At 43.8% G+C, this 26,190-nt stretch overlaps 1 protein-coding gene across 1 annotated transcript in view; it reads left to right on the top strand.

Annotated features, from left to right (window-relative positions):
• Positions 1–353: 353 nt before the first annotated feature.
• The window catches only part of LOC116600921 (protein argonaute-1-like), a 38,049-nt gene continuing 12,212 nt past the window's right edge, over positions 354–26,190 (top strand). Inside the window, 13 exon segments of the mRNA XM_032361418.1 lie at positions 354–440; positions 5,433–5,616; positions 9,102–9,222; positions 9,650–9,831; positions 10,231–10,288; positions 10,290–10,368; positions 10,601–10,735; positions 10,887–10,977; positions 11,630–11,777; positions 15,552–15,671; positions 16,039–16,161; positions 16,301–16,434; positions 19,999–20,183. Of these exon segments, the coding sequence (XP_032217309.1) occupies positions 416–440; positions 5,433–5,616; positions 9,102–9,222; positions 9,650–9,831; positions 10,231–10,288; positions 10,290–10,368; positions 10,601–10,735; positions 10,887–10,977; positions 11,630–11,777; positions 15,552–15,671; positions 16,039–16,161; positions 16,301–16,434; positions 19,999–20,183 (1,585 nt within the window). The 5' untranslated portion in view covers positions 354–415.

Raw genomic sequence — 26,190 nt, 5'->3', positions numbered from 1 at the left:
CCCACTTACGCTGCTGCGCCGTTCCGCGGCGCCTTTACCGGAGCCCTCCCGCCGGGCTGCATGGCGACGGGTGACCGCCAGGGGCCGCTGCCTCAGGTCCCCGGTGCTCCCGCCCCTCTCCATTGGCCTTTGTTGCCGTCGGAGCGCCCCGCTTGACTCGTTCCCGTCCGCCCCCTGGGCCTGGCGGTCGCGCCTGCGCACTGGCAGCTGGCCGGGCGCTCGCAGGGGGAGCTGCTGCAGGCTCCGCGGCGGCGGCGGCAACGGAGGCTGCGGGGGCAGCGGCGCGAGCGGCCGGGCTTGGGGGGGGTGCCGAGCCCGGCCCGGAAGCCCGTGCAGCTAGAGTGCGGGGTACCTAGGCCCCTCACTCTGGACTCCACAGTCTCCGGGCCGCCTGACCTCCGCACGGGTATATGGGATGGAAGCGGGACCCTCGGGAGCAGGTAAGGGCCCCCGGGAGTGGGGGACGGTGCGTGCTCCAAGGACCGGGGGACTCCCGCGTGAAGAACAGGATTTCCGAGTGAGGAAAGGCTTCCTGAGTGAGGAGAGGGGCTCTTATGGGATGGGGGGCCCAGTTTGAAGGGGGGCTGTATGCAGTTCCGGGGGAAACCTTGTGAAGGAAGCCCTAAGACGGGGGCTGTTTATCAAAGGAGGCTGTATGCACTCCTGGAGGTGGGAAGTAATCTGGGAGAAGGGCCTGAACGTACGTAAGGACTCCCGGAGATCCCGGGAGGCCTAGGGGGAGGCCCGGCAGGTGGCAGGGGGCGGGCTCCAGGTGTCCAGGAGAGGAGGGGGTCGACACAGATGGGCCCAGTGCTGCTGCATGCCGGGGGGCGGGGGCTGGGCTGGGCTAGTGTCTCTTGGGAGAAGGCGCCAGAGCTGGGCTGTGAGCTCCGCCCCAGCCGGGCCTGACGCTGGGGCGAGGGTCAGGGGGCGGTGGGTGGGGATCCAGTCCCGGGATTCCCCCCCGTGAGTCTGGGGAGCTGGAGCGGAGGCGCCGGAGCATGCGCGGAGGTGGCAGCTGGAAGGGGCAGCCCGAAGTGGTGGGGGCGTGGCTGCCCGAATCCCCCCACCCTCCCCCATCCCGCCCGATTTGTCTTGGAAAAAGGAGCTCGCTGATGGGGCGCGTTCTCTCAAACGTTAAGTTGGCAGAGTGCAAATAGAAATGGTCCCCTTCCCCATCTTTGGGGCTCTTACACTTGATCCTGGAAACCCTTAGTCAGAATTTGCCAAGAACGGGTTGAGAGAAACTGCCAAAGTGCCGCCGTATGCTCCTTGGATGAGGAAAGACTGGAACCAAGGCAGTGTCCTCCCCCTGAAGAGAGAACTTAGAAAGGGTATTGGTTACTGAAGGAGCAAGGCCAGGACCAGGTTTACCTGGAAGGGGTTGTCTGCCTGGTTTCCTCGTTTCTGGTCCAATACTTTGTAGAGATGGGACCTTTTAATCCAAAGACGATGATTTTTCCATTGAAATGTCTCCTCACGTGACGGCCTACTCTCTTTCTATTCTTTAATATTTTTTGTGGCTTCTATCCCCCCCGGATATCTTTTCTTTCTCTTCTCTTTGTTCCCCAGAAACTGTCAGGGCCTTGTTATTAGACCCAAGGTTGCCAAGTTAGCCTTTTATCACAGATAAGTTGTTTGGGGGAGGGGGAGTTTATAGCTTTCACCCTGGTGAGTTCCAGGTAATAGCCTTAGCTTCTTATTCACAGGAAATCAGGGTGAAAGGAGATGAGAACAGAGAGACTGGTGTAGGGCTACCTGAAGACCAGAGTCTCCAGGATGGGCTGTGGAATAGTGGCACCTCCTGTGTCCTAGATCTCTTACCCTTTGATTGGAAGGAGCATTCTGAACCTGGGAATCCTTTAGGTCTTGTCTCACTACCTCCTTCCATTTGCTCTAGGGGTGGAAATAGGATTTCTATTCAGGACAAGAATTTCATTTCTTTTGGGACATGAATTTCATTGTTGGTGGAAAAATCATTATCTTTTTATGCCTGATCTTACACTCCTCCCATCCCCCACTACGTCTCCCCCCCACCCCCCCAAAGAGATAGCTCCTACCAATTTACTCAGCTCATCCATTTAGTGATCTATATGTACTTAGTGACTAATTTCCCCCAAACAAAAATGACCTCGTAAAGGCTGTGTAGGTCTTCATGAAGAATGCGGGGAGCACCTGACTTCAGAAGACCGTTTCTCCTTCCCTTAGGATTCTTTCTCCATTCTAGTAATTCTCCTGGTTTTCTAGGCTGGAGACTATTTGAGCAACCTGTGTACTAGATAGAGTAGGAGTAGGTCACAGAGGTCCAGATGGATTACTGGGAGCTGGCACCCATACTACACTGCTAATGACTTCATTTTGATGAATTCCTAGTAGGCTCTGGAGTGATGAAGACATTTACTTTTTTTTCTTATTGCAAGATATAATCTTCTTGGGAAGGGACTAGAGCCTGGTATCTGGAGTCAGCTGTAGCCTAGTGGGACCAGCTTTACCTCATCAGAAGGGGTAGTTGAAGTTCAGTCTGGAAGCTGTGAATGGAGGGACCCCATAACTGCCTCCTTCCCAGGCTAAGACTATTTTCTTGAAAGTTGGAGGACACAGTACACAAAATTAAAGGTACTGGTGCTCACTGTACTGGGCTATGTCCTGATGTGTGCTTTCTGTGCTCAGGTGTGTTCCAAGCACATATACTGGATTGGGAGCTTCAGGAGGGTAGAGGTAATATCTAATTTATCTGTGGAAACAGTGAGTTTCTAGGCCCTGACACAAAGTACACATTTAGTAAATGAAGTGAATCACATTCCATTGTGAACATAAATGGTTAAGCACATGTATGGATATTTAGTAGTTGTATATACTCATGTGTGGATAAATTTTTTTTAGGAGAGGTTGGCTTCTTAGTCTTTGCTTACTGGACAGCTAACGCAGCCTTGAGTTTGTGTTTCGAATAGGCAGTCTGGCTCTCAAGGAGGTATGTGGGCCTCAAAACTACAGGGAAGGAATCCCTGAGCCAGGCCTTTCAGCTTGGTTACTTTTCCTTCTCAGGGCTGGTTGGGGATGGGGGAGGGGGAGTGTCCTTTTCATGGCCCCTCCCTCCTTGCTTTTGTCTGCAAGGAAGGGCCCCGCCCCTTTTCCCCCAAGGCCCAAGCTTTGTCCTCTGTGCGGGGGCCCTCATCTGCATCACAAAGTGGCCGTCTGTCCCTGTCTGGGTTTGAAGGGAAGTGTCTCCCTTTCTCAGACTAAAAACTGGGGGCAGGGTGGGCTAAGAGGGGGGGACTCTGTACAGCTCTAAGGCTTGCTGGGGGATGGGATGGGAGAGAGGTTCTCCCTTTTGCCTTCCCTAGTTTGAGGATGAAGGGGAAAAGGGGGTTCTTCTGTTTTCCCAAAGCCTCCTTGGAGTGGAGGGTGCCTAAGGCTGAATTTGATGTGTAGTCCTATGTCTGGGGAAGAGAAGCCTTTGAGTGTCCCATCCCCCATCATTTCCACCCAGCCCCCAGCTCTAGGGGATGCCTTTTTTCCCAAGAATCCAAATGATTATTCAGCCTGGAAGGCTATGGAGGTGAATAGAATGTAAAAATTTGGGGAAGGGAAGGGTATCTCTTATATCCACCAGGATGTTTATTTTTTGCAGGGTGTATAATTGTTTTTTAGCCGTTTGCAGGTGTTTGAATGTTGTGTATGCATGTGTGTTCTTCATGATATATCTGTGGATATTTGTTTATTCATTTAATATCTGTATGTTGGACACCTCCTATATGCTAGGAGGCAAGATACAGTCCCTGCTCTTGAAGAACTCACCATCTAGGGCGGTGAGGGGTATGTATATAAAGGTAAACTGTCTAGGTCTAAGTGTGTGTTTGGGTGTGTATGACAGGAAGGTGTCTTACTGTGTGTTTGCATATATCTATTGCTTATGTGTAATTTTTGTCCAGCTCTTTCTGGGGTAGGCACCCAGGTGCTAGTAGTTAGGCTTTCACTTCCCTATGTAGCTTGGTCCTTGATGGCCCTTTACCCCCAGGCTGAGCCTCCCTTTCTGTCTGCATTTACCTGTCTGCAGAGTGGGGCTGGGCTTGACAGGTAGTTAGAAGGAGACATAGCAGCTTAGCTCTGGGAAGCTTGCCCCTCCCGAGAATGGTTCTGACCTCTTCCTGACCCCCCAGCTGAGGATATGCCCCATCCCCCCTGCCTGGCAGACTGTGAAAGCAGAGCTATGATGATGGGAGGTTCTGGGCTGGTTTATTCTTCTCTCCCACCTGGGCTGGTCCTCTAGTGGCAATGACGATAGTAGCTATGGACAAAGGCTTCTCTTAGGCAGTGTCCCTTTTTCTTCTCTTTCCCCTCAAGCTAGAAAATAAAACTAGGGGCAGCAATCTAGCTGGTGGCAAAAGAGGAGAAAGTAGTAGAAGCTGGCCCTGCCCTAGCCCTTTCCCAGGGGCCTGCTCTATCTTGAAACTGATCCCTTCTGTTACTGTCTGGGCTCTGTGTGGCAGGAGCTGTGCCTGTGCAAAGCACCTTATTCTCCTCCTCAGAGCCAGTATCTCATTCTTCTCCAGCATGTTAATGGCTGCCTCTCCTTCCCAAGTCCTGTACACTAGCCTATTCTTAGTCCAGTTTCCTGTGTTCTGCCTGTCTTCATTCCTTAGCTTTTTCTTCTTGTGAACTTTTTCTTCTTTGTCTCCCTAGTTGCAGCCTTGCTTCTTGCTCAGGTTCCCAACTCTAACCTGTATGTTTCCCAGGCCTTAACTCCAGCCTTCCCTCTTTCCTAGATCAAGCCTCTTTCTGCTGTGATTTCCAGTTGTGGCCTCTTTGTCAGCTTCCTGTTTCAGCCTCTCTCCTTTCTTTTGTCTCCAAACTGTATTTTTTTTTAGCCTTTTCAACTTTAATGTCTCTCCAACCTCAGCCATTCAGTTGCCTTAATCCGTTCTAAAACATTGTCTCCCTCACATCCCCCTAGCCTGACCTTCTTTGGATCTTCCTCCTGCTTACATTGCAGAGGAGCATTATGATGTTGCTATTTCATGTTCAGGATGGTGATAAGTGAAGTGAGCATCTGGCTGGCAGAGAAGAGAAGAGAATTCTTGGTCTGTTAGATACCTGGTGGAGGCCAGTGTCTTAATCTAGTACAAGAAAGAAAGTTTTATTATTGGGAGCCAGATTTAGCTCCTCTGCTTAACATGTAATAGAAACATATTAAGTATTCACTTGATGAATCGAAGAGAGACAAGAAGGATAATTTTCCTATCTGGAGAGAGGTTTGAAAAAAATGAACGTGGGTTGTCTGAGTCTGTGGAACCCCTCAGTTGAGTTGGGTAGGCAGGAAGGAGGCTTCCCTTATACTCTCCTGTTCGGTTCCGGGAGGCCTTGTGCCTTCTCTGATCAGAATGATATGAAGATTGCTAGACTCTACCCTCACCAGCCTCTTTATCTTGTAGCTGCAGGCGCCTACCTGCCCCCCCTGCAGCAGGTGTTCCAGGCACCTCGCCGACCTGGCATTGGTACTGTGGGGAAACCAATCAAGCTCCTGGCCAATTACTTTGAGGTGGACATCCCTAAGATTGACGTCTACCACTACGAGGTGGATATCAAGCCGGATAAGTGTCCTCGCAGAGTCAACCGGTAAGTGATGCACATAAGCTGCCAAATCCAGGGGTCTCAGAATCTTCAGAGACTGTCCAGAAAACTGGTAGAGGGTGGTATCACCAGATTCAAAGAAGTTTTTGAGGAGGAGATTCCAGGTAAGGTAAACACTGAAAAATATCATTGAATTTGGCTATTAAGAGATATTGGTGCCTTTTGCAAAGCAATTTCAGCAGAGTAATTGGGTTAGTTAGTAATCTAACTACAGTGAGTTGACGAATAAGTAGAAGGTAATGTGGTAAGGACAGTGAGAGCAAATAGCCTTTATTAAATAGCTTGACAGTGAAGCATGGGGAGAGAGAGAGACTATGTTGGTTAGAGAGGATTTATAGGAGTCAAGTTCGGTGCATTGTGCATTGCAGTATTTGTTAAAACGAATGAATGAACTGAAAGTTTTTAAGAAGGAGACCTAGATAAACAGGAGAAGAAGCTAGTTAAAGGTACTGGGCAGAAGGGAGAGGAATGAGTTCCTACTTATTGCTAAGGCAGAAAGACATTATAGAACAGACACATAGTTGGAGGAATTAGCCTTGGAAAGAGCAATACTTCTTTCTTTCTTCCCCTTTTTTTTTTTTTTTTTAAGATTTTATTTTTAAGTAATCTCTCTACCCAGCATGGAGCTCAGACTTAGAACCCTGAGAATAAGAGTCTGATGCTCTTCCAACTAAGCCATCTGGGTGCCCCGAAGCAATATTTCTTTTCAGAATTAATTTATTTCATTATTACTTGAAAACTACATATGCACAATGTAAAAATAAATAAAATATTACAAAAAGAGCAGCAGTGAAAAATGTCTCCTGTTACCCTGGTCCTTAGTCCCCTAGTCCTTTTCCCTAAAGGCATTCATTGTTACCATTCTTGAGTATGCTCCCACATATTTTTGTTTGCATATGTAAGCATATGTGTATATAAATGTTTTTTAAAATGCACAAAATAGGGGGTACTGGGGTGGCTCCGTTGATTTAAGTATCTGCCTTTGGCTCAGGTCATGTTCCCAGGGTCCTGGGATGGAGCCCCCACATTGGGCCGCCCTGCTCAGTGGGGAGCCTGCTTTCCCCCTCTCTCTCTGCCTGCCTCTCTGCCTTCTTGTGATCTCTGTCAAATAAATAAATAAAATCTTAAAAAACACACACACGGGGCACCTGGGTGGCTCAGTGGGTTAAGCCTCTGCCTTTGGCTCAGGTCATGATCTCTAGGTCCTGGGATCGAGCCCCACATCAGGCTCTCTGCTCAGAAGGGAGCCCGCTTCCCCCACCCCACCACCCTCTGCCTGCCTCTCTGCCTACTTATGATCTCTCTCTGTCAAATAAATAAATAAAATCTTTAAAAAGCAAAAACAAACAAACAAACAAAAAAACCCATACACACAAAATATAGAATCCAGTAAGCCTTGTTTGTACCTTGCTTTTTTCCACTGAACAATATATATCAGATCATGTATACCTGCCTTAGTCTTTTACATAGCTCCATAGATATTCCATTGAATGGATGTATTATAACTTATTTAATAAATCTATGGAGGAACACTTAGCTTTAACCTAAACTTTTGCTACAAAAGTGAAACTGTTGAATATTATCAAATGTAGATACATTTTTGCACTGAAATATGAGTGTATCTATAGGATAAATTCCTAGGCGTGGAATTGCTGGCATAATACATTGAAAAATTTGGAGATACTACCAGTTGTTTTTTTTTTTTGTTTGTTTTGTTTTGTTTTTTTAAGGTAAATTGTACCAATTTATACTCCCATTATCAGAGTATTAGTGCCTCTTCCCAATTTATACTCCCATTATCAGAGTATTAGTGCCTCTTCCCTCTGTACCAGTCCAGTGTATTGGATTTTTTGACCTTTGGATTTCTGATATGTAGAAAATTATATCTTGGATCAATTTTACTTATTTTTTAAAGTAAGTTCTTTGCCCAGCTTGGGGCTTGAACTTACAGCCCTGAGATCAAGAGTTGCAGCTCTACCAACTGATGCGAGCCAGGTGCCCCAATCTTGGTTTAATTTAATTTTATTTTCTTTTTTAATTTTTTTTTTTTTTTTTTTAAGATTTTATTTATTTGACAGACAGAGATCACAAGTAGGCAGAGAGGCAGGCAGAGAGAGAGAGGGAAGCAGGCTCCCTGCTAAGCAGAGATCCCGATGGGGCTCGATCCCAGGACCCTGGGATCATGACCTGAGCCGAAGGCAGAGACTTTAACCCACTGAGCCACACAGGCGCCCCTTGGTTTAATTTTAAATTGAGTTTTTCTATTGAGTGAAGTTGAACACATTTTCATATATTTAAAAATTACATATGGAAGGGACATTTCAAGTGTGAGAAGAAAAGAAAAGAGGTCTGCCTACATAAATATGTTTATTCATATGTCTGGGAACTTGAAGGTGGCCTTGCCTATCTTGTGCTCTTTTTAGAGTCATTAGAGTTGATTTTTTTTTTTTAAAGATTTTTGAAGTTTATTCATTTGACAGAGATCTCAAGTAGGCAGAGAGGCAGGCAGAGAGAGAGGAGGAAGCAGGCTCCCTGCTAAGCAGAGAGCCCCATGCGGGACTTAGTCCCATGACCCTGAGATCATGACATGAGCCGAAGGCAGAGGCTTAACCCACTGAACCACCGGGGCTTCCCTAGAGTTGATTTTTGATTGGAGGTAGAAACGGGTTCTGGAGTTAAAGGGTAGAGGAGAAAGTTTGACACAGTCTGTGAGGGATGGAACTGATCAGGGACATGGAAAAGATTGCTTGATAGCACTGAAGCCTAATTAGGATTGAAACCATGTATTTATTGTTATTTACAAATACAGTTTGAGGGTTTTTTTAAACCAATAGTATTCAAGAGCTTTGGTTTAGAAAGTAAAGAGGTCAGATTGTTGGGTGGAATGGTATTCTGAAGGATAAATGGACATTCTGGAATCTTAGGGGCAGAGGACAGGAAGTAAAATCAAGAAAGAGATGATAATGAGGTGGGACTTAGAGCTTCAGAGAGATGGAAGAGATAGGGTTCTTCCACGGTTTATTCCTATTTCAATTCACACCTTTTCCTCATCTACCTTATTTATGTCTCAGTTTGGGGATTGGAGCAGCCTGGATTCTGTTCCTGATTCTAGATAGACCTTGGGAATGAGTCCTTTTCTTCTCTGCCTCCCCACTCTGCCTCCAGAAGGCACATGTACCTACTCTTTCAGATCCTTTAGAGCCTTGGTGATCTGAGAACCAGAAGCATCACTTGATAGCTTATTAAGACTGTAGAAATTTCAGACTTTGCTCTAGACCTGAATTAGAATCTGCATTTTAATAAAATCTCCAGGTGATTCATATGAAAGTTAACATTTGAGAAGCACTACCACAGAGTAGAGATTAGAGTAGCTGCTAGGAGGGGGTGGACATTACCTGAACATCGAATTGCCTCCAAGAGCTTGAAGTAGTAGTCTCTCAGCTTCCATAGGCTGCTTCTATCCCCCACAGGGAGGTGGTGGAATACATGGTCCAGCATTTCAAGCCTCAGATCTTTGGTGATCGCAAGCCCGTGTATGATGGAAAGAAGAACATTTACACTGTCACAGCACTGCCCATTGGCAATGAACGGGTAAGCTGGGAGTCAGGCTAGATGTGCCAGGGGTCTGGGGTGGTACACAACTCATGTAAGTCTATTTGGAGTCTGGCAGTTCAGAAATACCTCTCATCTTTTATGATGAGAAAGTGTGTTTTAGGATGAGGGATGGGTAGATGCTGATGTTTATTTAGCCAGTGTATATCTGTCCTTGTCCCAAACACTGAGATTAGACTTAAAATAGACCTAAAGACTTCCTGCTAAGTTGAGAGGGATAGAAGTACTAAGCTAAGGTGGCTAGAGACTAAATGTCTGGATTTCCTCTGAAATCTTCATTGTTAGCCCTGTCAGTTTAAGGAGCAAGTGCTTGGGAAATCTGTGTGGTGGGGGAAGCTGGGGCAGGGCAAGGAATGTTGGACTGTGTGGAAAGCACTGGCAATCCTTCACCTCCTTTCTTCTGAAGGTTGACTTTGAGGTGACAATCCCTGGGGAAGGGAAGGATCGAATCTTTAAGGTCTCCATCAAGTGGCTAGCTATTGTTAGCTGGCGCATGCTGCACGAGGCCCTTGTCAGTGGGCAGATCCCTGTTCCCTTGGAGTCTGTGCAAGCCCTGGATGTGGCCATGAGGCACCTGGCATCCATGAGGTACTGGGTTTAGTTTGTAACTGGGCAACTAGTGGTGGCATAATTGCTATGTGGGGAGGTTGGGAAAATAAGCACTTATTAAGGTCCCACAATATGCTTTTCAAATAAAACATACATTGAAGCCCTACCATATGCCAAACAGTATGCATATATATTTAGGTGGTTTAAAGCCTTGGCCCTGGCCCTTATAGATATCTTTGGACCTCCACCCCATCTGTCCCTGCGGGACAGAGAAAAGATAGACTTGTACAAGGTCAGTCATACAACTAGTCAAGGATCAGAGCTGGAATTAAAGCCCTGGTGTCCTGCCTTCCAGGCCAGGGCTCCTCCGTGCCCAGGATGCCTCACAGGGTGGGGGCCTGTGCCCGAGGGAACCAGTTCTCTGCCTGTCCCTGCCAGGTACACCCCCGTGGGCCGCTCCTTCTTCTCACCGCCTGAGGGCTACTACCACCCGCTGGGGGGGTGGGCGCGAGGTCTGGTTCGGCTTTCACCAGTCTGTGCGCCCTGCCATGTGGAAGATGATGCTCAACATTGACGGTGAGTGGGGAGAGCTATGGAGCCAGGGGCACCCTGAGTCCAGTGACCACACTCCCAGCCTCATCCCTCCCAGCTCTGCAACCATACTCCTAGTCTAATCCCTATAGCCCTGGGACCCCTCCCCCCATCCCAATACCCTATAAGGAAGAGGGTGTAAAGAGCAGTGCCTCCATTTATTCTGAAAGACCAAACCTGAGCTGAGCTATATCCTATATCCACCCTGTCCCCACAGTCTCAGCCACTGCCTTCTACAAGGCACAGCCGGTGATTGAGTTCATGTGTGAGGTGCTAGACATCAGGAACATAGACGAGCAACCCAAGCCCCTCACAGACTCTCAGCGTGTGCGTTTCACCAAGGAGATCAAAGGTGAGGACACAACCAGGTGGGAAGGGGAAAACAGCACCACTTTGTCTTTAGTCCTAAAAGGAAATCCTCTTGGGATATATTCAGGGGAGAGGCCAAGCCTGGGTGCATGAGCAGCCTTTTCCAACTCTGACAAGCAGTGTGTGTATTCCAGGGCTAAAGGTGGAAGTAACCCACTGTGGACAGATGAAGAGGAAATACCGTGTGTGTAATGTTACCCGCCGCCCTGCCGCCATCAGACGTGAGTTGACAGGCTGCTAAGCCGTACCTTAGTGGAAGAGGGCTGATATTTCAGAATAACTTCTTTCACTCTTCTCCCTCTCCCCTAACCCTAACAGCCTTGAGGATGAGGCGTTTTTTTCAAAGATAAGCTGTGGGAGTTTGCCATCCATCCTCAAAACTTCCCAGATCCTTGATGCTCTCCTTGACATTTTTACCTTCTTGGTCTCTACCTTTCCTCCTTGGGCCTTTACTATAGAACAAGAGTATTCCCCTGACTGCTGCCTCAGTTCTGTAAATGTAAGGATCTTTCACAACTTACTCTTCGTTCTATAAAAGAAGGCAGGGCTTCTGGGCTATGACCTTGGGAATTTGTTATTGATTCTCTCTACCTCCTTGACCTCAGACTGTGACTATGAGTCTCTGCTGTGTGTTGGACTTTATGGTCAGCACTAGAAATGCATATGAGTCAGATATGGTCTTGAGTATTGTGGAACTTGCCTTTCAGATCTTTTGTCTTCCCTCTCAGAGCCCTGTCTTGCCTGTTTTCCCGTGAATGGCAGTGCTCAAAGAGGCTGGATAGGGATGAAGCCAAGTTTGGGGCTTCCCGTGGTTGTAAGTCTAAAGAGGTGGGATTAAGTGCTGGGCTCTGACACTTCCTTCCCTTCCCCCGAACAGGTTTCCCTTGCAGCTAGAGAGTGGACAGACTGTGGAGTGCACCGTGGCACAGTATTTCAAGCAGAAATATAACCTTCAGCTCAAGTATCCCCACCTGCCCTGCCTGCAAGTTGGCCAGGAACAAAAGCATACCTACCTGCCCTTAGAGGTGAGGCTGCCAAGTAATGGCTGGGTTGGAGAACAAGCATTGTACCTGCACACTGGTGATCAGAGGTGTGTTCTCCCATTCATAGTCTCTCATTCTCATTTTGAAGCTTGGAAAATTGACGTTCTGAGAGGTATGAGGTCATTTTGTGAATTGTAGGCCTCATTCTTACCTGCTAATTTCTTCCGTTATTGCCCATCCTGCTATCATGTTCTTTTAGGACTGCCAGGTAAGGTGAAAGCTGTATTTATGTTTAATAACTAAGTAGTTCATTCAGGACAGAGATTTCAGATATCTGAATTCATTTTTATTTTTATTTCTCTTATCCTGTCTTAACTTTCGATTTTTCTTATCTGGAGCTGGGGATCCTAAATGATCTAGAGATACAAGTATACCTTATTTTCCAGAAAATAGAGATATCTGTTAGTTATGATGTGCATCCTACTCACTGTTACCACTGTGGTGATCATTGTGTTCCTTTTGAAAAGGTTTTAGCCCCAAGATTTATCATATCTTAATGCTTTAACAGATCTTTGAAATCCTGCAGTTCAAGAATAGAAATGCTATTTAAATCCTAAAATACAAATGCAGAACCATTGGGCTATATTTGATTTGGTATACACTAGCCAAAATGCATAATGAGAAGCTACTGCTGACTTCTTCATTGTTTAGTCCAGTACTACTCAAAGTGTGGTCAGTAGACAAATAGCAACAGATATTACTTGGGGGACTTGTTTGAAATGTGGGACTTGTTGAAATGTGAAACAAGTGGGACTTGTTTGAAATGTGGAATCTCGGGTTCCACCTAGAACTGTTGAATCAAAATCTTTTAACAGAATCCAGAGAGGATTCATATGAACATTAAAATTGGAGGAGCACTAACCTAGAATAACATCTCACTCTGTTTCCACAGCAAGAGTCAAATAGATGGGACCAAAGCTCAAGCCTTCCATTAGCTTCTGGGAATTTAGAGCTAACCAGAGGAAATTAGGCAGAGGGAAGAGAAGATCCCCAAACCTAAGAACTCTGACTTTAGTTAATAGCTGTTGATGTGGGCACCTGGGTGGCTCAGTGGGTTAAGCCTCTGCCCTCGGCTCAGGTCATGGTCTTAGGGTCCTGGGATGGAGCCCCGCACTGGGCTCTCTGCTCGGTCTCTCTGCCTGCCTCTCTGCCTACTTGTGATCTCTCTCTCAAATAAATAAATAAAATGTTTTTTTTTTTTTTAAAAAAAAGCGTTGATGCACAGAAAGTGGGATGAAGACAGTATGTTCTCTTGAGGTGAAAGTAGGAGTTTTCAAAGACAATCCCAGCTAAGTAGATAGGCTTTAGTTAATATCTTCTGCAAGCTAAGATTTTTAGCAAATTAACATTACTTCTGTGTAAACATTAGTTTCCAAGGTGATTAATTTATATAATGACATATTTTTATTCTTCTTATTATTTATTTCAAATATTAATTGAGCTCCTGCTGTGTGTTATTTGCTCTTTTAGGTGCCGGGAATGTAGAGATTAACAAGACAGACAAGGTCCCTGTCATAGAGTGTAATATTTTAGAAGGGGGAGATAGACAATAAATAAGATATTTTGACATAGCTGTAAGTGGTATCAGAATAATAAAACAGATAAAGGGGACAGAAGTAAGGAAGGAGGGGTTTGGAGAGCCACTTTAGTTATGGTCAGGGAGGGTCTCTTTTAGGTGACATTTGAGTCCTAAATTTTGATTTAGAGACAACCTTCATTAACCTGAGGGAAGATCCTTCCAGGCAGGAAGTAAATGATAAGTACAAACTCTCTAAAGCATCAGGGAGCTTGGATTTTTTTAAGAGCTAGAAGGCCATAGTGGCTGGTGTGTAGTATATGAGGGGAAAAGTAGTAGGGGATGATTTCAGAGAGAGGTGCAGGGTCCAATCATGTCGGCAATTGTAGCCAGGTGGGTTTTTTTTTTTTTTTTAAATATCACTGTTTAGAATAACTTTATCAAGATATAATTTGTATACATAAAACTTACCCTCTTAAAATGTATAGTTCAGTGGTTTTGAGTATGTTTAGAATTGTATAACCATCATTATTATCTAATTCTAAAATATTTCATCATTTCCAGAAGAAAACCCATATCCATCAGTAGTCACTTACACTTCGTCTCTCACCAGTCAGCCCTTAGTAATCACTAATCTGTTTCTGTCTTTGTGCATTTGTCTGTTCTGGACATTTCATATAAATAAAATTATATAATATATGCCCTTTTTTGACTGGCATATTCCACTTAGCATAATGTCTTAAAGGTTCATTAAATTGTATCATGTGTCAGAATTTTTTTTCCTTTTCAGGGCTAAGTAATATTTTTTGGTACATATATGCCACATTTTTTAATCCATTCCTTCATTGATGGATACATTAGGTTGATTTCACTTTTTTAGCTATAATGAATAATGCTGCTATGAATATAGGTGTACAGATATTCTAGTCCCTGCTTTCACTTCGAGTACATACTCAGATGTAGATTTACTGAATCATATCATAATTATGTGTTTAACTTCGTGAGGATTCACCATACTGTTTCCACAGTGGCTGTACGATTTCATATTCTCATGAGCAACACACAGGCTTCCAGTTTCTCCATATCCCTGCTTTAGTTTTTTCCCTAATGTTGATTCTGTAGCTTAAATAATCTGTCAAGAGTGCAACAACTTTAAGGTGCTTTTAAGAAGGCAACCTCCTAAATTTTAACAATTCTAGATTTTTATTAATTGAATTGACTAATTTGTATATTCTTTGGGATATGGAATTTAAGGGCAGGTGACCCTGTCCTGGTTTTCCTACCATTGTTCACAATAAACTTCGGAAATTAGGAGGAAAACCAGTACTTAAATAGTGTTGGCCCTACGTGAACAAATTATACATTTCATTTTGTGTAACTCCTCACAACAACCTTGTAGACAGCTAGTGTTTTATCCTGTGACTGAAATTAAAGAAGCAGAGTCTCAGAGTAGTTAAGAGACCTGCCCAAGGTAATATCACCTAGAAATGGCAAAGCTGGACTTCAAACTCAAGTCCTTCCAACCTGCTGGTTCTCTCTGCGCTGCCAAAAGGCTTCCTGTTCACAGCATCTTGAATATAGTATAGTATATTGTACTCTACTAGAAAGTCTTTTTTCTGATCTCTGCTGTGTTCTCTTGGGTCCCAAAACAGGAATGCATGGTGGGAACTCACACCAATAGAGGACGCTGTCAGCCAATAGAGACTGATTTCTGTAGTCCAAGGGCTTAGTGATCATCTGTAGGCTGGGGCTCAAGAGTTAAGAGCCATCTCCAGTTCTACTGGTGGATTGCAGGGGAGCATCTGACTGCTTGTCATCACTGAAGGGCTGTCTACTACCTTTGGAATCCAGTTTGTGTGTATTGAGTTTTTTAGTATTCAGAAGAGCTCTATACTGGGTCCTTTGGTAAACAATAATTTATGCTAGAGTTTACTATATGCGGTCCTTTAAGTGCTTTATTTTATTTAGTCTCTGAACAACCATATTGGATTGTTACTGTTCTCCCCAGTTAACATGAGGCCTGAGCCTAGATCTGGCTCTGGATTCCAATCTGTTAATGACAAAGTGGCTATATTGCCTTTTGTATTGTACATGGATATTTTCTAACTTGTCTCTGCACAAGAAATTTTGCAATCCCCTTCCCAGGGCTGACAGCCAAGGTCTCTTCCCTTATTGTGGGGCTCTGGGTACAGGGTGGACTGTACTCAAGCCAGAGCTACCTGTCCTTCTCGTTTCCTCAGGTCTGTAACATTGTGGCTGGGCAGCGCTGCATTAAGAAGTTGACCGACAACCAGACTTCGACCATGATAAAGGCTACAGCTAGGTCGGCCCCAGACAGACAGGAGGAGATTAGCCGCCTGGTCAGTAGGGCTGCAGAGAAATGTATGCTTGGTTGCTCAGTCATTGGGGCCCCTGGTAGCATAGATGCTTTTCTGCCTTGGCAGGATCCTCAGGAGAACACAAAGTCTGGATTTGTTGCCTGGGATTCCATAGGACTGCTCTTGTTTCTTGACCCTGTAGCTACTTGGCTTCCTATTTCTTTTTCCCTCCTGTATTACTTGCCTGTGTTATCCACTCCCACTTACTTCGTTTTCCACTTTCCCCCCCTTTTTAGGGCTATTACTTGCCAGCCCCAGCTGCTCTTCAGGGCTTTCTCCTTGGGACCCAGAGGGTGAGCAGTATTGCCAAGCTGCTGCTCTCCTGAGATCCCCTCCTTTTGTCTTGCAGATGAAGAATGCCAGCTACAACCTAGATCCCTACATCCAGGAATTTGGGATCAAAGTGAAGGATGACATGACGGAGGTGACGGGGCGAGTGCTGCCGGCGCCCATCTTGCAGTACGGCGGCCGGGTGAGCAGGGTCAGGGCCAGACAACATCTCTGGGGCATATGGGAGAGGGGAATTGGGTTTATATAGCCAGGGGCTTTTGCTCCCCTACTCACCTGGCTCTACTGAGGCTCACCTGGGCGCCCCCTCTGCCTATCCCCAGAACCGGGCCATTGCCACACCTAATCAGGGTGTCTGGGACATGCGGGGGAAACAGTTCTACAACGGGATTGAGATCAAAGTCTGGGCCATCGCCTGCTTCGCACCCCAAAAGCAGTGTCGAGAAGAGGTGCTCAAGTAAGGAGTTTTGGATGTATGGGTGGAAGGGAGGGAAGCACCCTAGAGCTGCCTACCTTCCCCTACCCACAAAGGGCCAAGATTTGATTTGTGGTCTCTTCTTTCTGACTCTTGACGCTGCTTCCCTGTGCTTCCTGGCTCAAACTTCTGCCTGTTCCTTTTCTGTCCATCTGTGATCAGAAGTCTCCTATAAGTTGTATTTGTGTCAGAGATGATGATTTTAGGACATGAATCTCCTAAAGGAGACCTGAATTATTTTATTGTTAGAATTACTAGCATTGGTAGTAAATAATACAGTGATGAATATAATTGCAGCAACACTACTTAATTTTATGTTTTCTCATTTCATCTTCACAGTGAGTAGGTGGTGGTATTTCCATTTTCAGGAGACTGAGGCTCAAAGAGTACCTTGTACAAGGTTTGCATATCAAGAAGTTGTCAGAGTTGGGATCAAATCAGATCTGAGGCTTCAAAGCTTGTATTCCTCATTGGAAACAAAAGCTCAGCTGGTTCTCTGGGCTCTCCTCTCCTATATACAGAATTTGTTCATTCACGTCCAAGTGACCTGAATTAGATGAACATGAGTTGTAAGGGCCTCTTAGCTACCTGTGGCTGAGGGGCTAGGGACAGATGACAGCAATGAAGAAAATGATATAGCAAATGATTTAAAGGAATACATTAGGGGAGTAATAGTCTTGAGTGAATGAATGAATAGTAAAGTCAGGTTTTTTTTATTGAGATATTTCAAGTACCGCAGAATTAACCCATTTAAAGTGTATAGTTCACTATTTCCTGTAGTCTTTTGATGTGGTCGCTTCTTATTTGGATCTAGAGTAGGGTCGAAGGGTCAGTGCACACCTAGACTGAGGAAAAGTTGGTGGAGCTGACCACTTTGGGTATTGACAAGGATAATAGAGTATGTGTCTGGCAGGTTCAGCTGGCATTGGGGATTTCATCAGAATTAGTTACAGTAGCTCCTGATGAATGTAGGGACTCTGGCTGCCCTACCTGTCTTTCTCCCTTCTCCCCTCATAGATACATAACTACCACCATCACACTTAATAGTTTATTTTATTATGTTTTTGTTTATTTTTTTAAAGATTTTATTTATTTATTTTGACAAAGACACAGTGAGAAAGGGAACACAAGCAGGGGGAGTGAGAGAGGGAGAACAGGCTTCCCATGGAACAGGGAGTCTGATGTGGGGCTCAATCCCAGGACCCTGGGATCATGACTGAGCCGAAGGCAGATGCTTAATGACTGACCCACCCAGGCATCCTTAATAGTTTCTTTTCTTTCTTTCCTTCTTTTTTTTTTTTTTTTTTTAAGATTTTATTTATTTATTTGACAGACAGAGATCACAAGTAGGCAGAGAGACAGGCAGAGGCGGGGGGTGGGAGCAGGCTTCCTGCTGAGCAGAGAGCCTGATGTGGGGCTCGATCCCAGGACCCCGAGATCATGACCCGAGCCAAAGGCAGCGGCTTAACCCACTGAGCCACCCAGGCGCCCCAGTAGTTTCTTTTAAATGAGTTCTTCTTGTCCCCCTTCCTGGGGTTTGGGGATTTTAGCGCCATTTAGATCAGGCCATTTGTAGCCTTGGCTTAGCATTAGAGAGCTGGCCCTTAGCAATGTCGGAAGGGCTCCCAGCTCTCTGCTTTTCTGTCGTCAGCTTGTTGGTAGCTCTATTCTCTGTATGCGTCTCTCATTCTCATGTTTTTTCCCTGCACAGTTCTTTTGAAAAAATCCTTTGGGGTGTTTTGGGGTACAGAAACTGATAAACCTAGAATCTTAGAGTTGGGCATCTGTTCATCAGACATTCCCTTCTCCTAGTGATTCCCCAGATGCAAAGGGTAAGAATATGACTTGTACACCTGGGTCAGTGGTACCCAGTTGGATGTTTGGTTCTGGGCTAAAGATTAAAATCTGAGTCTTTGGGTATGGTAGTGGATGACATTATCCAGGGAGAATGTTCAGGGTGAACAGAGGCTGAATATAAGAACTCTGAGGAACTGGAAAGTAAATAGAGCAAAGTTCCTAAGTGTGAGTGAGGGGATGGGATCCAGAGCACAGGAAAAGGCATCCTTTCTGCTAAGATAGAGGGAGAAGTAAAGATGACTGTGGAGATAGAGAAATTGGTAATTGGGAATGGATGAGGGAGTCCTGTGGTCAACCCTTAGAATTTTTCTTTTGGCTAAAGAAGTTCTGTTACCTCCACAGTATCGCTTTTAGGAGAAGATTTCAAGATCTTCCCTATTGTAGACTTCTTTCAACATGTGACCTCCAGCAGAGAACACAATAGTTAAGTGTGATTTGGTGGTAGAGAAAAGATTGGGTATACCACTTTCTTTGAAGTAGAGACTCACTTAATAAATTTGACTTACTAAGTTTGATACCTTTATATTCTCTGTATTAGTTCAGTTCCTCCCTCTAATGTAGTCACTATCATGAAATATTATGACCTTCCATCTAATTTATGTTTTATGTACCTGTATATAAATGATTTTAAAACATTTTTAAAGATTTATTTATTTATTTTAGAGAGAGAGACAGCTCAGGGGTAGGGAAGTGGGGAAGTGAGAAGGGGCAGAAGGAATGGGTGAGAGAAACCCAAGCAGACTCCAAGCTGAGCGTGGAGCCCAACGTGGGGCTCAATCTCATGACCCTGAGATCATAACCCAGCTAAAACCAAGAGTCAGAGTTCAACCACATATGTCACCAAGGCGCCCCTCAAGTGATTTTAAATTTTACATAACTGTATCATACTGTATTTATCTGTTTGCTTTTTTTTTTTTTTACTAAATATGTGAAAAAAGTTATTTTCTCACTATATAGGCTTCTGAATCTATCATATTTGTATTTATATACTATATAATGTCCCCTAAGTAATTGGCTTTATTCTCTGTATGTTGCTTTTACTCTAAATGTAGGATTTTCAAGTTAAGTTTTCTGCTATTCATTTCAATCTATCATCGTATGTATGTAGCTTGATATTTTAAATCTGCATGTGTACCCTTTCTTCCAACTTTGTCTTCCTTTCCTAGGGTAAAGCCCCAGAGCCAAAGGAAAGAAGCTTGTTTAATTATTTGCTCTTAGGCCTAAAAGAATCAGTAGGGGAGGAGGGAGCTCATTTTTACTGTGTACCTTCTGTGCTTTGATCACTGTTGGAGTTTATTTTAATGTGATCAGAGGCCTGTCTCTTGGGCATTAGCCTATTGCTATGGACTTAGTGCGCACGAATCAGCTACTTGAGTGGGACAAGGTGGGGACTCAGAATTCCCACAGGTCCCTTCTCTGGGCTCCCTTGGCTCTCTGCTTATACCATTGAATACTTAGCAAGTGTGATTTTTTGTCCTACTCAACTATACCATTGAATACTTAGCAAGTGTGATTTTTTGTCCTACTCAACTATAAATTTGTTTTTTTACACTGGCGGTAATCACGTCTCTTTTATGTCAGAATTTCTCATTGGCTGTCCTAGTCCTAGGTACCTAAGATAGTGGCATTTGTTCAGTGGTATCGAAGTGGGACTCACCGCCTCCTGTCATGACCATACTTGTGCTGCAGGAACTTCACAGACCAGCTACGGAAGATTTCCAAGGATGCAGGGATGCCCATCCAGGGCCAGCCTTGCTTCTGCAAATACGCGCAGGGGGCAGACAGCGTGGAGCCCATGTTCCGGCATCTCAAGAACACCTACTCAGGGCTGCAGCTCATTATCGTCATCCTGCCAGGGAAGACGCCAGTGTATGGTACAGTTCTCTGGGGACGGTGATAATGAAGATAGGAGTTTTCTCAGGGTAGCTCCCTCGAGGGGGGACTCAGTGTGGGTTCTTTGCTCTAGCCAGAGTTCTTCCTTAATATCAGCATTCATTTTGAAGGAGAAATATTAGCCTGTATGAGCCTTTGAGTTATCCCAGGTCCTGCTTATCTGCTCACATTCCATTCCAGTAACATTTACTGGGGTCCTCTGTGTGTTGATCTTCATGCGAGGGTAAGCTGAGCCAGATACAGATACAGGTCAGTCCAGATTCCTTCCTGTTCCTAGGAGTGTGTTGTCTATTAGGACATTGTGTAGCACACTCAAGCAGAATTTGTGGGGGTTCAGTAAGTGCTTTGTTGCCTGGGAATGACTTAGACTTTCTGAGAAGTTTTCTCTCTTTCCCATTTTTATTTATTTTATTTTTTTAAAGATTTTATTTATTTATTTGACAGACAAGGATCACAAGTAGACAGAGAGGCAGGCGGGGGGTGGGGATGGGCAGGAAGCAGACTTCTTGCTGAGCAAAGAGCCTGATGCAGGGCTCGATCTCAGGACCCTGGAACCATGACCCGAGCCAGAGGCAGAGGCTTTAACCCACTGAGCCACCCAGGCACCCCAGTAGATCTCTCCCGCTTTTAAGAATAGGGATGGCTTTATATATCTCTGGCTCAGTTCCTTTACTCTGTGTTCCCAGCACCTCTCCTGTTTCAGAAGAAGAGGTGTCCCTTCTCTTACCTTATTCAACCCATGTATGCTTTTGTTCCCATCTCATCCTGCCACTTTTGGGACTTAATACCCTTTCATCCTCAAACATGTTTAGATTCCCCATCCAAGAGTACATTACCACAGTCATGCCATCTCCTTTAGCTTTTGTCTTCCTGTTTCTTGTTTTTCTTCATCATACATTTTGAATGAGTTCTCCACATTCTCTAGACCCACTTCCTCACCACCCACTTACTCCTTTGCCTCTTTCGTCTGTCTTACCTCTAACTTTCTCCAAAACTTCCCTGCAGAGAGCCATCTGTGACCTTTCTCACTTTTCTTCACTTGACTTTCTCCTGTCTCTCTTTAATTATTTTTGTCATTACCACATATGCCTGGTATTTTCCAGATTTCTATACCCTGCCTTTTCTATCTTTACATTCTAGTGAAATTTTCATTTATGTTAGTTGTTTATATCATTACCTCTTATTAATATATATTATTATGTATTATTAAATCGTGGTCCAACCCTTGACCTCTCTCCTGTTCCCATCTGTCCCTTTGATCTTTCTCGCTTCTATAAGCATTTATTAATCATCCACTGTGTGTCAAACACTGTGCTAGGTTCTAAATACATTGGTGAATGAAACAGATGTAGTCTCTACTCTTATAATTTGTTTTGGTGGACATCTCTTTAGTAGCTTGTCTTCTCTCTTTATCAGTAAGCTCTTTATGTCTTCTGTGTTTGACATCGTAATTGCTTCTTGGTACTTTCATCCAAACTCTGGAGGCAGTCTGTCTTCTCTTTGCTTCATCTCCATCATCATCTTTTTTACTGTCTTAAGATCTATTCTCTGCTCTCCACCCACACTTCTCAACTGAATTCTAACTTTTTTCTTAAATCTTTCTTGAATAAGAAAGGTTTTTCATTTACTGGATGAGACCTTTTGTGACTCTGCTTCCCCCAAAAAACCTTCATTGGTATGAATTAACAAAATAAAAATTTTCAGGGCCATGATCTTAGTTTAACCTTTTTAGCTTTATCTTGTACTATTCCGTCTGCCACTCATACTGGAAAGATCACTTGTTCTGGAATTAGATAGAAGTAGATTTTAATTCTGGCTATGGCAGTGTACTGATTTAGGCAAAGTACCTAACCTTTTGGAGCCTCATGAATTAATTATATAAAAAGCAACATCTATGGGGCACTGGGTGGCTCAGTCATTGGGCGTCTGCCTTCCACTTGGGTTATGATCCCAGTGTCCTGGGATCAAGCCCTGTGTCAGGCTCTCTGCTCAACAAGGAGCCTGCTTCTCCCTCTTTGGCTCCCCCTGCTTATGTTCCCTCCCTTGCTGTGTCTCTCTCTGTGTGTCAAATAAATAAATAAAATCATTACAAAAAAGCAACATCTAGCACAGTGCCTGGCACATAGTAGATATTCTAAATGCCTTCTTTTTTCTTTCCTTCCTTCCTTCCTTCCTTCTTTCCTTTCTTTCTTAAGACTCTATTTATTTATTCATGAGAGATGGCGACAGAGAGGCAGAGGGGAGAAGCAGGCTCCCAAGGAGCAGGGAGCCCAATACGGGACTCAGTCCCCAAACCCCAGGATCGTGACCTGAACTGAAGGCAGATGCTTAACCAGCTGAGCCACTCAGATTCCCTAAATGCTCATTTCTTGCCTGTGCTTTCTAATCTCTGGCTTTGTTTACATCATTTGCCTTTTTCTAGAGTATCTAAATACTCTTCTTCTTATCCCCCTTGTTCCCCTTAAAATTCTCTCAAGTCTCAATTTAAGTGTATTTCTTTCTTTCTTTCTTTTTTTTTTTTAAAGATTTTATTTATTTATTTGACAGAGAGAGATCACAAGTAGGCAGAGAGGCAGGCAGAGAGAGAGAGGAGGAAGCAGGCTCCCTGCTGAGCAGAGAGCCCGATGCGGGACTCGATCCCAGCACCCTGAGATCACGACCTGAGCCGAAGGCAGCGGCTTAACCCACTGAACCACCCAGGCGCCCATAAGTGTATTTATTTCTGGAAGCCATCTCTCATCCTACCTAAAGGATAAATCTTTCTGGATTCCTCTGGAAATTTTATCAGGCTGCTAATCAGTTACTGCCTTCCTTGATACTATTTTGAGCATGGAGTAGATCTTATTTTGCTCTGAAACCTTCTTCCCTCTGCACATAAAAACTTAAGGTAAAGCGTTCCACTGACATGATACTCAGTAATTGCTTATGGAGGGAAGTTGGTTGACCTCCACTTCATGCCTCTGGGCCTTTATTGATAGCCCTTGGATGCAAAATAAGGATACTTCTTAGGAGAACTGCCTTGAGTAATTATTCACATTTCTAGTTCCCTCCATTAAGGGAAGAGTCCAGTATTGGCTTGCTTGGGGAGTAGTATAGTACAGCATGCTTGGGGAAGACAGTGATTACTAAGAGAATTGTCCCCTGCCCTGGACTCAGTAATGCTATATTCTCTCTCCAGTCACAACCTTGATTAGGACCTTGGGTTTCTTCTACTTACATTTTGTTCTTTGATTATGTGCCATTTGGACAATGAAGACAATTAATTGCCTAGGAATTAAGCCAGCAGATAAGAGTAGCAGTTGTTCTCAAGACCCTCACCTTCCCATCTTGGAGGCCAAAGCAAGGTCTAGTTGCATTGTGATTGCCCTGAGCGTATAGAAGGACAGTGTTACATTTGTTCGGTTCTGATCTGGTACCACATCTCATCCTGTCCTTAGTATTTTTAACTCCTTCCTCTCCACTAAATTGATGATATTATCCCTTTTTTTTTTTTAATGTAAACTTTTTATTGTAGCATACATAAAGAAATCCTAAGAGTTCAGTTGAATGAATTTTTACAAAATGCCACAGCAGGATAAGCAGTACCCATTTTTGCAAGCAAAACATTACCGCAATCTCAGGCTGCCAGTCACTACAGCTCCCCATCAATGGTAATCACTGTTTTGGCTTCTAATGCCATAGATTCATTTTAACAGTCTTTGAAATTTGTGTAAATGAATCATTTATTAGGTACTTTTTTTTTGTCTGGCTTTTACTCAACATGCTTATTATGAGATTCATCCATGTTTATTTGTGGTTTGTTACAGTTTTTCCATTAGATGAATATAACACAATTTACATTCTTCCATCAGTGGTCATAATTGTGTTGTTCCCAGCTTTTATTGTTACAAAAACATTCTTGTATGTATCCTTTGAACATATATACCCATTTCCATTGGGTGTATATCTAGCAGGAATTTTATTTATTTATTTATTTATAGAGATTTTTTTCCCTGTTTGTCAGAGAATAAGAGAGCATAGGTAGGGGAATAGCAGACAGGGATAAGCAGGCTCCCAGCTGATTTTATTTATTTATTTATGAAGATTTTTTCTGTTCATCAGAGAGTAAGAGTGCATAGGTGGGGGAATAGCAGACAGGGATAAACAGGCTCCCAGCTGAGTAAGGAGCCTGAAGCGGGGCTTGATCCCAGGACCCTGAGATCATGACCCGAGCTGAAGGCAGAGGCTTAACTGAGTGAGCCACCTAGGTGGTCCTCTAGGAGGAATTTTATTTTTATTAATTAATTTTTCTTTCTTTATTATTTTTTTTAAAGAGATTTTATTTCTCTATTTGACAGAGAGGGATCATGAGGGAGAAGCAGGCTCCCCGCTGAGCAGAGAGCCCAATGCAGGGCTCCATCCCAGGACCCTGAGATCATGACCCGAGCCGAAGGCAGAGGCTTAACCCACTGAGCCACCCAGGCACTCCTAGGAGGAATTTTAAATGTATAGTTTACACTTCCACCATCAGTGTATGAGAATTCTAGATATTTTATATCCTTACCAAACTTGATATTATCTCTTCATTTTAGCTGTTTTTGTGGTATCTAGTGATACTATGTTGTGCTTTTATTTTTCTGATGATTGATAAAGTTGGTTATCTTTTTATATGTTTGCTGGCTGTTTCACTGGCCTCTTTTGTAAAGTTTTTACTCAAGTCTTTCCCTTTTCTTTTCATTGCCTTAAGTACCTTTTTTTATTGATTGATTTATAGGTGACTGATTTTAATTGATTTATAATTCTTTTGTTTAATATATATGTGTCTTATATATATCTTTTCTGCTTTGTGGTTTGCCTTTTTATTTTCTTAATGGAGTCTTTGTTGAGCAGACATTTAAAATTTAAATGTAGGCCAATTTGTGTAACATTTTTTCTTTATGGCTAGTAATTTCTGTGTCCTGTTTAAGAAATCCCCAAATTGTAACATACTAGTCTATGTTTTTTTTTTTTCAAATATGTGTTTTTTTATTTATGTTTTTAACCTTTCACATTTAGAATTAGTCTGTCTCCTTCAGAAACTCTTGCTTTCTCTGTTCCCTGGCAGCTCCTCCACTGGTGCAAAGCCTAGAAACAGCATGTATACCCAGGGTAAAAGCAGCTGCAGAAGATAGCTCACCTTGGTGAGATTCTTTTCCTCTCTGGAAGTTTATGCCCCTTCAGTTCTTGTCTCAGCACCTTTCTCTTGCCTTCAGAGGATGGTTTCTGTTTTTGTCTGGCTTTTCGAAACATTATCTGCAGAAGCATTGGTTGGTCACTAACTACTCTATCTCTCTTGGTAGTGGAAATGATCCTTTTAGCTTTTTAAACATGTTCAGGTCTCATTGAAAACATACTAAATCCTTCACTGATTCCACATCTCCTCCTTGGCACTTTATATCACAAAATAGTTTGTGTCCCTATGCGTTAGTTTTTTGCCTTGATATCAATTCAGAGGACATTTATGGGGTCTCTTGGTTGTTTCAGACTGTTAAGTTGTCCAACTCTTGATATCAGCTTAGGTCTTGATCTTACAATTGTGCGTTTAAGCCCCGCATTGGACTTTATGCTGGGCGTAGAGCCTATTTGAAAAAACAAACAAACAGAAAAACAAAGGATATTTCTGGTCTTTATTTTACTAGATCTCTTAGTGTTTGATTTTGTTGAATACTTGGTCCTTGAAACCCTCTCTTCCCTTGGTGTTCATGATACAATACTGTCTTCCTCCTAGTTTTCTGGGTATTTCTCCTTTGCAGACCCATCTTCTTAACAGTTTGGCAAATATTAGAAGTTCCTCAAGATTCAGATCTAAGCTCTGCTCCTTTCACCTTTTCTCTTCCTTGATGATCTCATCAAGATCATGCTTTTAATTACTATCTGTATAAAATATCTAACAAATTTGTATCTTTTTTCAAGATGCTTTTGAGCTCCCAACTATTATTCTCATTGCCTAATTGATATCCTCACTGGGAT

This window comes from Mustela erminea, chromosome 10 (genome assembly GCF_009829155.1).
Source record: "Mustela erminea isolate mMusErm1 chromosome 10, mMusErm1.Pri, whole genome shotgun sequence".
NCBI lineage: Eukaryota > Metazoa > Chordata > Mammalia > Carnivora > Mustelidae > Mustela > Mustela erminea.
This window is presented reverse-complemented; position numbering and strand designations above follow the sequence as displayed.